The 16036-nt window shown below is 52.3% G+C and overlaps 1 protein-coding gene across 1 annotated transcript in view; it reads right to left on the bottom strand.

Annotated features, from left to right (window-relative positions):
• Window positions 1-16036, bottom strand: part of Tmem266 (transmembrane protein 266) — a 112764-nt gene continuing 96728 nt past the window's right edge. Inside the window, exons 9-11 of the mRNA XM_032910276.1 lie at window positions 7965-8154; window positions 1890-1952; window positions 1-1232 (exon numbers count right to left, since the gene is read on the bottom strand). Coding sequence (XP_032766167.1) covers window positions 640-1232; window positions 1890-1952; window positions 7965-8154 — 846 coding nt within the window. The 3' untranslated portion in view covers window positions 1-639. The remainder of the gene's footprint in view (window positions 1233-1889; window positions 1953-7964; window positions 8155-16036) is intronic.

Genomic DNA, 16036 nt, shown 5'->3' with positions numbered 1-16036 from the left:
TCAGTGCAGCTGGGTTTTATTATTAAAGCCAGGGTCATAAAATGGCTGCCCCTCCCTTCCCATCCCCCTCCCGCCTCCAGATCCATCCCTTCATGGCCTGTGAAGACTTGGAAATGTCCATGCTGGAATGAGAGAATGATGGGTGAGACAGGCTCAGATGTGGTCTTCGTGGCTGTGTCGGCTCCCCCAGCATTTCTGGAAAGACGGCTTGGGGTGAGGCTGGGCAGCCCCTGCTCACAGTGCTGTCCCCGAGAATCCGGGGTGGGCATCAGGAACCAAGGCAACAAAAGAGGCTGAGCTGGCCCCCACACTCTACCCTGCTGAAGCTGGGCCATAGGCTGGTTTTTATAAAAATGGTTAAAAACAAAACAAAACAACAAACAAAACAAAAACCCAAAACCCCAGCCAGGAGCACCACCCTCTTCTGAGTAGGGCAAAGGAAGCCCCAGCTCTGGACTCTGACTGAGGTCTGAGGCGTGTGGCCTCTGCCTGGCGTCACCTCCTGGAGGCAGACAGCACCCTGAGGGAGATCAGGTGGGATCCTGAGCCCCGTGTATGGCCCTGGGTGGCCTCTGGGGTCCTGAAAGAGCTTCAAGATGGCTGTCTCCCCTCTTCGCACTCAACAAGCCGGAAGGCTCTCTAGGTCTCAGGAACCGTATGCAACTTTGGCTCTTTGGATTCCAAAGATATGAACTTCTCCTCCAGCCCAGCCGTGGGCTGCAAGTGGATGACAGGCTTGATCTGAAGAACAGGGAGGGCCTCCTGGTTCTTCTGGTTGAACAGACTTACCCTATGTTCCAGCTCAGGGCTGGTCTGGACAGAGCCCACTGGAGTAGGCTGGGCCAGGGGTGCTGGGTCCAAGGTCTTATGGGATGGACAGGGGTCCTTTGACAGAGAGGACATCAGGTCCTGGACTGTGGCCTCTGCCACCAGCTGCTGAGGGGGCAGAAGCAGTGGCAGGGGAGAAGATATGGGTTTAGAGGACAGCTCTTCTCGGGGGGTGCTACAGTCTGTGGAGGAACCCAGTGTCTGGCTGCTGGCACTCTGGGCCCTGGTGACTGAGCCACAGGTGGGGTGGGAGGTGGTCTCTGAGGTGGCGCTGGCACAGGTGCTGTTGCCACTGAGCTTCAGAGGCAGGTCGACTGAGAAGAGGTCTGAGGTGATATTGGGCTGGTGGATGTCTATGGCAGCTGTAGTGACCACACACACTGCTGGTTCTGGGGCTCCACTGTCTGCAAGAAATAATTTTTTTGAGATAGAATCTCTCCTGGAGACTGGAATTTACCAGCTGGCTAGCCAGAGAGCCCCTGTGATCCACCTTGCCACACTCTTAGGAGTTTTAAATGGACTGGAACTTGCTGGTTGGGGGTAGGGGGTGCAAGTCCTGTGTAGTCTATTTTCTGAAGATTGACTACCCTCAGGGCAGTTAGCATACAGCCCCTCTTTTCTGAGAGGCAGTGGGGCTGATGGTGGAAGCATTAAACATGTCAGGACTACCCAAGGCTTGCTGCCTCTTTAGCCAGTTATGCTGAATAAGTTTGCTTTCCACAGGGGCCACCTGAGCATGGGATGGAGATCATTTGAGTTCTGGACTACAAACCCTTCTCTCTGTAGAGCTCCTCACTCGACTCTGATGGTCAGAGATGGATCAGGTTGCCAAGACCTTGGCAGCTATAGATCTGATGCTCTAGGGCTAACCCATATGCTGAGGATTAAAGCTCCAGGTGTGTTTTAACCCTGAGCTCTGCCATCACAGTCTACAGACTCATAATGGTAAGCCTTGCAACCTGCCAGGCCAGACTGTACCTATCTTTGGGTTTAGGGTTAGCTGGGGTCACAAGTGTCCTGGGGCTGCATAGTGCATGCAAACAGTCCCAACCCAGACTTACCACTGCTGGGCCCATTGTAGTATTGGCTGATGTAGCTGTTCATGTCGTCTTTCACCATGGCTTCTACAGAGATGAGGACAGAGAAGGGTGCATGTGGTGAGTGCTATCACGTTCTAAGTTGCCCTCTGAGCCACTGTAAAGGGGGGATAGCAAAAGCTACACTCCTAAGTTATGAAGATTACAGAGAGCTAACAGGCAGGTCAGGTTCTTGGAATGGAGCCAGACACACAGAAGGTCTTCAGTGAATACCTATGGCGGGGTATGGAGTCCCCAGCGCACACCAGCTTATCTGCCGGCTGAGGTCTGCAGGTGACAGACTTGATGCTTTTTTGAGGCTACCTTCTGAGGAATACCTGAGTTGACTGCTGAAGCCAGTCCACCTTCAGATCCAGAGACTGAGTGGTAGTTACAGGGATCTTAAAAGCTTTCTTGGTCTCTCTTTGATCTTGAAATGCCTTCGGTCAGAGGTGTGTTCTGAACTGAAGCTGAGCAGAGAGGGTGTGGCCCAGGCTGGCTCCTGCCTCCTGCATTAGCTCGCACAGATTCTCTGTGGACATCCACAACCTTTGCTTTAATTGCAGTCTAGTTCTGCCACTGCACTGGGAGGCAGAAGTAACTGTTCCCAGCAAACCATGCAGGGCCACTGGGCCATGGGGTCAGGCAGCAGGGACTGTTCATTTAATCAGGCGTTCTTTTCTGATGCTAGCATTGGTCTAGATCTGATCAGGTCTTGTCCCCTTGCTAAACTTCATTTTTTTTTTCATTTATTACATGAGTCCCTACAAGGCTCTTACAGACTGTAATATACCTGGGCTACATGGCTAGAAGGCCCTGAAACACCAGAAGGTCCCAGAGGCATCCGGATCATCTGCCACTCCCAGAGAGGAATCAATGCCTCCTACCTACCCAGAGCCTAGCTCTCTGCCAGGTATTAGAGCAAGGAGTTCCTGCCTCAGGAGCCCAGCGAAGGGCTGGGAGCAGGAGCTTTCTATCTTGTCAGGAAATAAATGCCTAACTGCACAAGGATTTACAGAGACTCAACTCCCCTGTACATGAACCGAGATGAACCCATTGTGACTGTAACCCTTAGCACTGGCCTGACCAGGCTGTGACTAACATACTGTTAGTCCTAATCACCTCCCCAGAGCGGCCTATCCCCTGCGAATGTATTTAGCAACTCTGTTTGCTGACTCACGCCAACCTCTTGGCCAGCAGATCCCCTGCTCTCCTCTGCAGGCCTGTCCAGTGCCAGGCTTTCAGTACACTGCACTCCTGTGGCCCCTACCCAGGCTATCCACCGCTGTTCCAGACCTGGGGTGGGTGATGGCTGCCTGGAATTGCAGCTTGCTGGGCAGGCTGCTTCAGCCACCCCACATCTCAGCCACCAAGGAGCCCGAGCCTCGTGTCCTCACTCTGCCGCCTACACATCTGAGGATGCCATATCTTTACCCAGGTGTTGATAATAAGCTCAGTCAGGGAACCTTCAGCCAAGATCTCTCTCCTGAGCACTGACTGGTCTGAACACCTCCTGGATGGTCTCCAGCTCCCTGTGACTCAAGTCCAAAGCAGAGTTCACGATCCCTCCCCTGATTCTCCACCTTCACCTTGGTGAATGGGTCCCTAACCCAGGAGAGATCCTGGCTACTGACAAGTGCCTCCTCAGCTTCCTTAATACCCCAGCTTTCATCAAGCCTGTAACTAACCAGTCAAGGGACCTTTGACCCCTCTGCTAAGGCCCTGAGTCTTATGGGTGGACCTCATGGCTTCATCTCCAGGTTTTGACTTGCCTATAGACTTGATGAGTGGGATCACTCCCTTTCTGAATGTACCAGATACCGAGCCTGATTCCCAATGGCTACTGCTGTCCTGTCCAGGATGTATGCTTGCCCACTGCTCCAGACCCATGCTGCACGAGGCTTTCTGTGTCTGAGGTCTACCCAGGCTCCTCTGTTGCTGACCTTGATGCTACATGCTTCATGCAGGCTCCTGGATCTCATTCCCCTAGAACAGGGCCCTGGGGCTGAGCCTCTGTCCCTATCCACACAGGGGACATAGCGCCTTTAAGAGCCGGAAGCGCATTCAGTTCCCTCAGTACTTGGGTTTGACATATGTCAGGTGGCAAAATGGAAGTCTGGACAGGTCACAGATCTGCAGGACCTCCAAGCCTCCCATCCCCCCTCAGGAGGCCATGGGGCCACTGGGAACAGCTCTCTGCTGTCCATCCTGTGTCCTTACTCTTCCCCTGAACACCTTACACACGGAAGTGGCATGAGGCTGGGCAGAGGAATGCCTGACCACACAGCCAGCTTCCCAAGGCTCTGCCCATTTCCCACCAATAACACCCCCATCCCCACTGCAAAGGTCTGTTTTGATTTAGTACCAAGAAGCCTTAAGGACGGGTCTGTGGAGGCAACTCACTGAGGACTGAGCCTGACAGGGTTGCCTGTGGGGAGAGAAGGTGCAAACATAAGCTTCCAATCGCTCGTAGTGCTCTCCAGGGCACTTGTGTGCAGTGTTAGGCAAATCTTTCAGTCACTCTGGGCTTCTGCTTCCTTGCCTATAAAATGGGGGTGACAAATGCAAGGCTTCTGGGAAGCTACACAGCCCCACGGACTGAGTCTCTAGCCAGGGACAGGCCATGTGCCTGAATCCTTGGCCCACAGTGCTCCCAGCAGCTCTGAAGCCTCAGGAGGCTCCTCCCTCAGAGTGAGCACTTTGCAAACTCAACCTGACCAATCCTGGCAAAGCTGGCTCCAGAGGAGGCACCTTGGGCAGGGCTCCAGACCTGCTGGTCAAGGCAGAGGTAGGAAGGCTGGTGAGCTGGCCAGGTCTGGCCTTCTGGAGATAGAAACAGCTGAGCTCCATGTGGGCTGGGTAGAGAGAGTGCCTGAGGAGACTCAAACACCTCAAAGCCTAAGAGGCCATGCCCTACTCCTGCTCCCATTCTCCCACCCCTCCACAGTGTAGCAGCACTCGCTGAGAAGATGCTGACATCCCGGGGGCACCTGCTGCATGCCATGCCTGAGGGCAGTGCACATGACTGAACCCCCAGGCTTTCTCAGGGAAGAGCTTCCGGGGCTCTGTGACCAGACAAGCTATTTAACTGAGTAGCTTTTTAAAAAAGCACCCAAACTGCCAGGAGGGCAAAAGCAGCAGCTTGAGCCCCAGAGCCTTATAGGACTGTACAGGCCATGAAGCTAGCCCTGCTCAGGGAGGCTAAGTGACCATCAAGGCCAGACCTGGATCCCAGACTTATTCAGGCTACTTCAGATGCCAGTCTGTGAGGCTTTTCTGGGTCTAACAAAGCTCCAAGGCACTTAGGGCCCCACTTGGGGCCACACTTGGGGCCACCAAGGATAAACCCTGCAGTCAGCTCAACTTCCTGCTCCCTGCTGCTTGGCAGAGGGAAGGCCAAGGGCAGACTGGCCAGAGACACCTCTGCGGCTGCTTCTCAGGACACTGGTGCAGCAAGGGGGACGCCAAAGTGGTGATATATGGGGAAATCTGGGGCACTCCCACCAGGAGCTGTATTTCATAAGTTATGGGCAAGTTTCAAGACTAATAAATTTGGGAGAGAAGTATTAATGACTATACAGGGGCACTGTGAACTTGGCAGGCCCCAAAGCCTGGAACTTTGCAGCCTGGGTTTTAAAAATGATTTGTGCTGAAGCAAGTCTAAACAGAAGGCAGTCGGGCATTGTCTGACTGGGACCTGCTGGCAACTTCAGGAAGCTCGTCCCTCTCAGAGGGATGTGGCTGGGCTGGAGCTGTAGTGGGCACTCTTACCCTCCCCAGTATCCCTCCCCCACTCAAGGAGTGACAGCCATGCAGAGGTGATGCTGGCCACATCCCACCACTCCTGTGACTCACTGCTATGTCTGCAGGTTAATGCCTGGATTGTCTGTGTCTTACTGTGCATGCAGAGGGCCTCTGAGCCCTGCCACCCTAGAAGTCACAGCCACTAACAAATGTTGCCCTTTCTTAATCTTCGAGGGTAGCCCAGAGTGCCCTTTGCTCATCTGACTGTTAGTTCTCGTGTCACGGAAATTCCCACCCTGGACATGGCTCCTGGTCAGAGAGAAGTCAGCTGGGGGATGCCCTGAGTTCCTGGATGACTTCAGGCCATGAATCATGGAGGTCTTCTCACAGCCTCTGCATTTTGCCTTCTGCTTCAGGGGCACTGACTGTGCCACTAAGGGCTCTGGGGACAGCTGTGGAGATGCAGTTGAGGACTGAATTGTGTGGGGGTGACTGCTATACACAGGTAAGTGTGCATTAAAAGATAGGGAGGTATCTAGAGATGCCACAGGGTGATGGGGCAGGAGCAGGTGAGGAAGGGGTCTCGTGCACCATCTGTTGCTGACTGCATAACCATGTCCCTACTCCAAGTGTTATACTGGAAACACTATGGTGACGCGGTTAGTCATGATGAGGCCCTGTTAGAGCAGGGTGCTCCTGCGCGGCTACGGCGGGGTTTGGACACAGCCGTGAGGGAGGTGCCATGTGAAGATGAAGCCAGACTCGTGCTTCCACAAGCCAAGGACGGCCAACATCCAACAAGAGCTACCGAAGAGGAAGGAACCAGTTCTCCATCACCGCACTAGGAGGGACCGACCCTAACAACGCCTGCAGCTCAGATTCTTGCACCCAGAAGTGTGAAGCTATCTTTGTTCCTCAAATCCCCTGGCTTAGGGCATTTTGTTATAGGCATCTGACAAATGACCACACTACTGGAGGGGACTTGGGCATGTTTCAGAGAAAGCACAGGGAATCAGTCAAGGTGCTAAGTGGGGAGAGGCATGGTGACTTTAGGAGGTCACTGTACACAGGTGGGGAGAGATTACCCACACCATCCGCTCCTCACACTCCTGTGGGGCAGCAGAGGGAGCTGGAAGTGAGGACACTGAAGTGTCAAGCTACATAGGTAGGAAGTGTGGCCTCCCGCCCCACCTGCCCTTCCTAGTTCTGCCCTCGATGTAAGGAGGAACACGGGTAACCAAGGGGAAGTCACTCCTGGCCCAATCTGACTTTGGGAGTCCAGAAGTCCCACATCTAGGCCCACCACCATCTCTCTCTGCATGTGGCTGTTTTCTTTACAACCCTGTAAGGACACCTCTTGACAGCAGATGAAAATCAAGGTCCAGAGAAACAAAGTCCCCTGCCCAAGTCAAAGCTGCCTGGAAGAAGAAATGGGCTTCAGATCTAGAAACAGCCCCGGGCTGGGGTTACAGCTCCTGTGTCCTTCACTCACGTTATGGCCTTCGATTTGCCACACCCGCAAAGCTTAGGTCACAGGCTATTCTGGTTTTAGGCCTGGACTCTTCTCTGGGCCCTGGTAAGTGGCAGTCCATTAGGAAGGTCTCAGACCTCCAACTAGGGCCTGGCTCTATCACCGTGGTGGTGATGGTTAATGCTGGTCGGTTTCACAGGGTATGCAATTACCCAGGAGGCAAAACTCTGGTGCCCAGAGGTTCTGAACTGAAGAGAGAAGAGAATGAAAGTATCTAAGTTGGATTAACTGAGGAGGGAAGTCCATTCCAACAGTGGATGGTGTGATCCCAGGAACTGAGGCTCCAGGCTGAAGGGAACCGGAGAAAGCACGTTAGTACCAGTTTTATCTGGTTCCTGACTGGGGAGCTACAAGGTGCCCAGTAGGCCACTGTGGTTCTCCCAGTATGATGGGCTGCACTCTACCTTCCTCCCTGCCTTCCTGCCTTCCATCTATCCTTCTGTCCATCCATCCATCCATCCATCCATCCATCCATCCATCCATCCATCCAGTATTTCTTTTGCAAGTACAAGGAAAAGTAACAACTATTAATTCACAATGGGATTTGAATGGCTTTACTAAACCTAAATACCTTTTCATTTGCCTCATGACCCCCCAGCTAGATATTTCTCCTGGGCTCTGAGAGGCACTTCCAAGGGCGCTAACCTCGGAGTGTCCTGCAGATGAGAATGCGCACACTTACAAGTGGCTCCAGCTCCTGGAATCCCATGTCCTAGACTCTCTGCTCAGGGACCTGGAGTGAGGTGAGGGAAGGATCCTTGGGACCCTGGGGACAGCGGGCTCACCTTGAGAGGGCCTCAGCTCCTCCATGATGCTCTCGGCCGCAGTCTCCTCGGCCCAAGTGCCAGCCTCCACTACCTTGTAGCGGCTGCGTGGCTGGCTGAGCACGTGTGGGGCCTGCAGCGCCGCCTCCCGCTCAGCTGCCAGATCCAGGTCCTGCTGTGCCAGGTGCGCACGCAGCTGCCGGATCTCAAACTGCAAGAGGCAGAAGGGTGGCAAGTGGGTATGCTTGCCAGGGTTGGGGCGGGGTGGCACCGGTGGGAAGGACAGGGGCCTGCACCTGGGTGGCAGACTGGGATGTGGGGATAAAAGACCCGAGCACCCAAAGGAGAGATACTGTACTTCTTAGCAAGCTCTCAGCAACACAGCATACTGGAACCTTTTCCAAACTGTAAGGGCGACCCTTTGTCTCAGATACCATGTGGGCAGGCCCTTCTCTAAGAAAACGTCCGTGAATAGAAAGTCTACTGTAGTTTCTAGGAAGGCCACTGAACCGGGCCGTCAGGACATCTGGATTTGAATCCGCCCTTAGCCACTTGTGGGCCTCCAAGGAATGGAAAGAAAGCGCTCCTCGGGCGCCTCAGGCAGATGCCTAATGGGAGTCAGGAGACTCCCATCCCTGCGCTAGCAAGTCTTAAGTATTTAGGCTCCACATACACTCTGGTCTGGCTTATTTGTCTTCCAGTAACATCCATTTCCCTTCCCCACGAGTTGTGGGAGATGGCTCTCAGCTAGATAGTACTGGGATATGTGACCTTGGGAGGGTTATTCACTTTCTCTGGCCTCAGTTTCCTGGTTTGTAAATGCAGCCGTTTTATGTCTCTGCGTTTTATGTTCCTTTCTGAAGATGTGGTTAAAAAAACAAAACAAAACAAAGCAACAACAACAACAAACCCTCAATGGTAACACCCCGGCCACCATCATTGGAAAGCTTCTGAGAAAAGCTTCTAAATGTCTCCCAGGTTTGTGACTGAGACAGGTGTCCACATTCCAAATCTTACTCAGATATCTGGGTGAAGGACAAAGGGTCTGTGTGGGTAGTGAGTATTCACTGCCACCTAGTGTTCAAAGTACACATTGCACCCTCTACCCAGGCGAAGGTATGATGCTTTCTGTCACCAATTTGTCCATGTGGCCCCGCCCCTTTATTACAATGTCAATATGATATATCCAGTTGCCTGTGTACGATCACCATGTACTCAGTTTGCTTGCTCACAATAGTACTCCACGGTCTCCCAGACCTGTTCCTCAGGTGTTTTTGTGTCAATTAACTACAGTCAAAAAAACCTCTCCACTTCCTCGTTTTCCTCTCATCTCAGCATCTAACCCACTCCTAATCCAGCTCCATCTTTGAGTGCTCTCCTAGGCTGCTCACTTGTCTCCAGTCCTACTGCTGGCCATCACCTGACAGCTGCATATCTTTCATAGACTCTGGAAAACCTAAATCAGATGACGCCCCTGTTCCCTCGGTCCCAGATCACTTGGCTGATGTCCGCTCAGAGGGGCTTTTCCTGGTCTCCAACCCGCAGGGCCCTCAGCCACAGCAGCCTCTTTGAATTCTTTGCATCACACTGATTACATTGTTACTTTTGTCTCCATCCCTGCCCCCTTCCTGAGACAGGGCCTCAAGTAGTCCCAGGCAGCTCCAACCTCACCCTCGACCTGGTACTTGGCCCACACTTTGCTGTGCTGGAATGCTGCTCTGCCTAGTTCCCTGCAGCCCTGGGACTGAAATTCAAAGCCTCCTGCACTGGGCAGCCGCTCTCCCTACTGGGCCACGCCCCTGGACCTAGTCTCCTTTTCAATCCCTCCACCTTTATGAGTACAACTGAAAGCATTTAGTTACTCACGTTGGAGAGGCTTAGCAGTGACCAGCGTTGGTGACCAGCACTGGGCATCTCCCACGGTCACTATCTGCATGCTCTGTCTGGGACCACTTATGTGTCAGGGGTGCACCTCTGGGTGGGTGCTTCTGCGCTGGGAGCAGGGGAGGGGAGTGGGGCATCACTGGGAGGGGAGCCTTCTCTTAACTCTTATTTCAGCCAGGCTACCTTTCCCCTCAGGCACTGCCTAGTGCATAGCTTCCACTGCTCCAGAGGACAAACCCTTGGCCTCTCTTAGGGTGTGGTGTGGACTCCGGGCCAGACAAGCCTTAGAATGTTGTACATTTCTGTGTAGACTTTTACCCAGCCCCCTTGCTCTGGTATGTCACACGGTGTCCCCTTCCTCACAGTCTCTGGGGCTCTTAAGGATCGATCAGTCCCTTTTCCTCCTCTGTGCCCGTGTCGGCCACAAACTCTCCATTTTCATACATCAGTCACTATTTTCTTCACGTCCCCTAAATTCCTTGAGCTCTGTATCGTCTTTGACTCAACCTATGAGACTCAGTTTCCTGAGTTCATACATTCGGATTCTCCCTTCAACCCTCATCCTACTGGCCTCTGAGAGGCAATCAGATGCATTGCAGAGGTGCAGTTCCCCCCTTTTCTGCTAAGACCATTCGTTAGTTTACCCTTCACTACCCTCAGTTGTGTGCTGATAAACAGAAACAAAACCCTAATGCGTGCAAAAGGCCACGAGGAAACCTACTTTGCGTGCAAAAATAAATACGTAAATAAATAAAACATCTTTAAAAAAAACTAACGAAAGCAAATTCCACTCAATTTGTAGCACATGCCTCTGTCTGCAGTGCAGTGCAGTGCATGCCCCTGTCTGTCTGCAGTGCAGTGCATGCCCCCGTCTATCTGCAGTGCAGTGCCCCCATCTATCTGCAGTGCAATTCACGCCCCTGTCTGTCTGCAGTGCAGTGCATGCCCCTGTCTGTCTGCAGTGCAGTGTATGCCCCTGTCTGTCTGCAGTGCAATACATTCCCCTGTCTATCTGCAGTGCAGTGCATGCCCCCGTTTATCTGCAGTGCAGTGCATGCCCCTATCTATCTGCAGTGCAGTGCATGCCCCTGTCTATCTGCAGTGCAGTGCATGCCCCTGTCTATCTGCAGTGCAGTGCATGCCCCTGTCTGTCTGCAGTGCAGTGCATGCCCCTGTCTGTCTGCAGTGCATGCCCCTGTCTTTCTGCAGCAATGCATTCCCCAGTGTCTATCTGCAGTGCAGTGCATGCCCCTGTCTGTCTGCAGTGCAGTGCATGCCCCTGTCTGTCTGCAGTGCAGTGCATGCCCCCGTCTATCTGCAGTGCAGTGCATGCCCCCGTCTATCTGCAGTGCAGTGCAGTGCAGTGCAGTGCAGGCCCCTGTCTGTCTGCAGTGTAGTGCATGCCCCCGTCTATCTGCAGTGCAGTACACATGCTTGTCTAGTTGAGTTCAAGCTACTAGAATGTCATGGCAGACTGAGAGAAACCTACACGACTGGGCCCTGGTGCACCAACATGGGTCTTGTGTGCTGGGTGTATACGCATGAAGCCTTCAAATACTTCAAAGTAAATGAGGTTGAACTAGTTTCTTCAATCTTGTGGTTTCAGGCTGAGCCTAACTCCAGGTACAGCCTGAGCTTCAACCCTAACCCAAAGTATAGACAAAGGCTGTGCCATATACACTGAGCCCAGATCCTGCCATAAACTGATCCTGGTTCCACACCCGGTAAGGACTCTATCTCAGCCTCCATTACTGGCCATACACTGAGTCATACCTTGGTCACACATGGATGTGGGTACTTCAGCCCAAACCTGGGGCTACTATGGGCACAGTCACTGTCCTAACTCCTGACTCAAGACACTGTACCTCAACAACTCAGCCCTCATTTGGGCTAGTAGTCTCAGAGTTGGAGAAACTATGGCTTGTAAATCTTATGGTGACCTTTTCTTGCGGGGAGTAAGAGGCCACTTCTCTATAAACAAGGTCCAGAAGTTCCATGAGGTAATCTTCCTGAGCTCTGTGGGGATGGGAGCCCTTTTGCCTAGGCTGATGGGAACTTCCCATGGGCACATGCAGCTGCTTTCTCCAAGGCCATGCCTCAGACTGCAGGCCCAGCTAATGGCTTCCTAGGCCCCTCTGAAGGGATGCATTATTGATGTCTTGTAATCGATACAGAGCTGCTCTGGGAAGTCTCACTGGAGTTCAGGCCAGCCAGCTGGAGGTCAGGGCCTGCCCAGGCCAAGACTCCATATGCCCAGAAACAAGTCCTGAACTGAAGATGTGAACACCAAGCCCATGTGCTTTCCTCTTTCCCTGATTCTCCATTCAGAAGTCAGGTAGGGGCTATGTTAAAATTCTGTTACATGTTTTGGAATGAAAATGCCCTTCTCTGGCTTAGGGGTGAGTCCTGGATGATCCCGGGGAATGAAATGGCTTGTGCCACTGCAAGGGACACATTCCCTGCTTCGAATCACAATGCAAGTCCTGCGGTAGTGCCTGAGGCACAGGAAGAATAGACCAGAAGCAGAGATCAGCAGGGAAGCAGGGCAGGAGAGGCTGCAAAGGTTGGGATATTTTATCTGAAAATTTCCACACAGGGCAGAGCGGGTAGCATTAATGCTGTGACCCACCCAGAAAGCACCATGTGGGCCTCGGGGTGGAGAAGGAGATGCAGGGATACCCCAGGAGCCTACTGCAGTGGTCCGGAAATGGCCAGATTTGGAGTAGAACGAAAGCAAAACTGAAGGAGATAAGAAGCCAAGAGAAGCTTTTTAATAGGCAAGAGTGCCCCTGTATGCACTGGAATGAGGTAAGAGAGGGGCAGCCTGCTACACAGGTAGCAGGAGGTTTTGTTTGTTTTGTTTTGTTTTTTGTTTTTGTCCCCCAGATAAGGGTCTGATTATGTAAGCCAGGCTGACCTTGGATGCACAGAGGTCCGCCTGCCTCAGCCTCCTCAGTACTGGGATTAAAGGTGTGCAACTCGGTGCTCAGCTAGGATAGGTTTTTAGACACTTCATGTCGAGGATGTAGGGTATCTATCTGGATGCTATCAGACATCGCCCCCGAGTAACAGTGACTGACCCCTCACTGCAGAAGGGCCAGATGGCATTCCACTCTGGCCACTGGCTGAGACAGCCATGGGGTTTTCTCAGTGTGTCCCAGTGAGACCCTCAGACACTGGCTCCCCTTTCTTCTGATACTTAGTACGACTACATACACCTTCCCCAGTTGACTGAAGGGTTGTGGGAGGAATGTCAGGGTGTTATTAGCCTGATGAGTTAAATTAGACCTGGAGGTGGACAGAGCCTTCTGTGCTAGGGGGAAGGAAAGGCCAGGGCCACATGATGTCCAGAAGCAAAGACTTGGGCAACCAGCTCCATGGCCTTGTGTCAGGGAACTTAGAGTCTTGTGACTGAGAAGGGTGGATCAGCCAAACAGAGCGCAGGTCAGCTTGATCACAGCAGAGGGGACATGAGGTCCCCCCTGAGGAACAAAGCTGGCCCTGTGGGAGGGGCCTGAGCTCTTAGCCTATCATCCCTCCCACCACACTGGACACTTCCCCCTTCTCCTCTGGGCTGCATTTCACTTTCTGTCCAGTTCAAGACAAGTGGACTTGCTGAGTTCTGAGTCCTGCCCTGGTACTCCAGTTGGGCTGAGATGGGGTAATGAAATCCAGTTTCAGTTAATCCTCATTAAGGCCAACCCCGCTGCTGCTGCAGATTGAAGGCATTCCCAGATCGACTCTTTGAAGAACGATAACATAACCCAGAAACCCCCACACCAACAGTGTCCACATCCAGTGAGACTAAGGAGCCGTGTAAGGAAGCAGGGAGAGTCACCATTTAGGAAAAGAAAAGGCAGTTAGAAGAAGCAGACCTGTGTGAGTGTCCAAGCTAACATGTAAGGGTCTAAAAATGATGGAAGAAAACGAGCTGGGAGGTGTGGCACACAGGCAGAATCCTAACTCATGAAGAAATGAGGCAAGTCCCAGACCAGCCTGGGCTCCGTAGTCCCTTAATGGGTTTCCAGTGGAGAATGAGAGACACGCTTTATGACACAGTATGGAAGGCGGTGTCACAGCAGCCTGGACAGACAGACAGAGTTCTTGAGTTTTAAGATGGGAGATGGGTCTAAAAAACACCAGAAGTGGGGTTGGGGATTTGGCTCAGTAGTAGAGCGCTTGCCTAGCAAGCACAAGGTCCTGGGTTCGGTCCCCAGCTCCGAAAAAAAAGAAAAACAAACAAACAAACAAACAAACAAAAAAAACAAACAAAACAACAACACCGGAAGTTATGGGTGAAGGAGAGGGAGAGCCAGTGGGAGTGAGACAGGACAGACTTGCACAATGGAGCCCCAGAGGAGAAGAATCAAAGAACGGGGACAAAAGCAGCAAATCACTCAGCTGGGGGTGCACACAGTGGCAGAGCACGCGCTTGAGGGGTTCATTCCCACCCCACCCCCACTCAAACCAAATCCAATGAAAACCACCAGTCTGATCTATTCAAGAAACTCCCAGAGAGGAAAGGGAGGGAGGGAGGGAGGGAGGGAGGGAGGGATGAAAAGAAACTAGTCACTCCTCAGCAGGATAGGTGCACCCCCAACTCCTAGACCCCACTGCAGTCAATCTGCTAAAACTGATCAGGAGAAATACCATGTCCCCAGGATCTCCAGAGCTCACAAGGGCCTGTCCTCTGGCAAAGGTAGGTGCACAGTGCCTCTGATGACAAAATAAAGCCAATCTTCCACTAGCAAGCACTACACAAAAGCCCATACCTAAGCTAGGGGGAAAAAATATCAAAGCAACTATTTCTAATCTAATAACCCACCCGTTCAGCAGGCCCCACGGAGAGCCCCCAGACTGTGCATTACTGGAGCGAGCCAGGCCCTTCCACAGTGGCCACACCCAGCCTTCCCTCCCGGCCCTTAATGGGCTGGCCACAGAGTCCAACTCACATGGGCCTGATCAATGCTCGCTGTGGCCAGCGGCTCGATGGCATCTAATGCAGTAGCAGTAATTTGGCTCCGTTCTGTCAGTGCCGTCTGCACAGGCTGCCCTGCCCTCAAAGCCATCTGCTGCTGGGACGGCATCCAATGTTTATCTCCAGTACTCTCACCATTGTTGGTAACAATAAAAATCAGGAGACGGCTGCAAACTAATGATTTAGGAGCAGGGTGAGGCTGAGACTGACCTTGGCCCCCTTCCATCCACTGTGGAGATGATGGGTAGATGGCCATAAATTTAAATTATAGTCAAAGGATAACATATGTTATTTCTCTGATGGCTAATTTTATCAGCTAAATAGGCTTGTCACTAAAGCGATCAGCTGTTTTACAAACCGCTTCCAGTGTTAAAATAATAATAACTTTACTTTCCTCCGTGGAAATTTTGAAAAATCCAGGTAACAAAGGCTATTGTGCCAAAAAGGCGGGGCTTAAGACTTCTGCAGGGAAGGAAGGCTCTCTCCAGAACGAGCCACTACTGAAGCAGAATGGAGTGTCTCCTGTCAGTCCTGCCCTCTGGCCCATTCTCTGAGCTCTGGGCACAGCCTCAAAGGGGAGCGGTTTGTGCACACTGTGAGCTTTGCTCAGGGTCCTCTGCTCCAGCTCCAGAGTGAGGCTAGGATGGGGAGATGGACTCCATTTGTACTCTGTACCCACAAAGCCTGCCCTAACTCCTGCACATGAGCAATGGGGTACTGTATCCTTCTACCTTCTCTGCCTTAGAAATGCATAGAACTTCTTGGGTAGATCTTCTCATCTTTCTCTTGGGAAAACTAACCAGGAAGAGACACCTCTTACAGGGAAGATTTTGGTGAATGAAATTGTACCTCCAACTCTACAAAAGGGTTATGAGCCCACCCGCCTCATTTTGGGGGTGCAGTTAGGTGACTCTATAGTGACTCTTGCCCTTTGGGGCACACAGGTCACTAGTGTTGACATCTAATATCTCTGAACTGTGTAAGATTTGCCGATGAAATAAGAGCAGAAGCAATGTCATTACTTCCAGACTTGTCACAGAGACTCGTGGCCAGTTCTCAAGTCTCCTTTCTTCTGCACTGCTGGTGGAGAAGACCCAGAGGAGCCACACAATGGAAGGCGCCTGGGGGCCAGAGTGACAGTGGAACAGACAGTTCTCGGGTTCTGTCCACTGCAACCTGCTCAGGCTGCATCGGAATGACAAACACAATTCTTTGTATCTGCATAAGCATT

The sequence above is a fragment of the Rattus rattus genome, chromosome 8 (genome assembly GCF_011064425.1).
Source record: "Rattus rattus isolate New Zealand chromosome 8, Rrattus_CSIRO_v1, whole genome shotgun sequence".
NCBI classification, from domain to species: domain Eukaryota; kingdom Metazoa; phylum Chordata; class Mammalia; order Rodentia; family Muridae; genus Rattus; species Rattus rattus.
The sequence above is the reverse complement of the archived record's forward strand: the minus strand, read 5'-3'. Positions and strand labels throughout refer to the sequence as shown.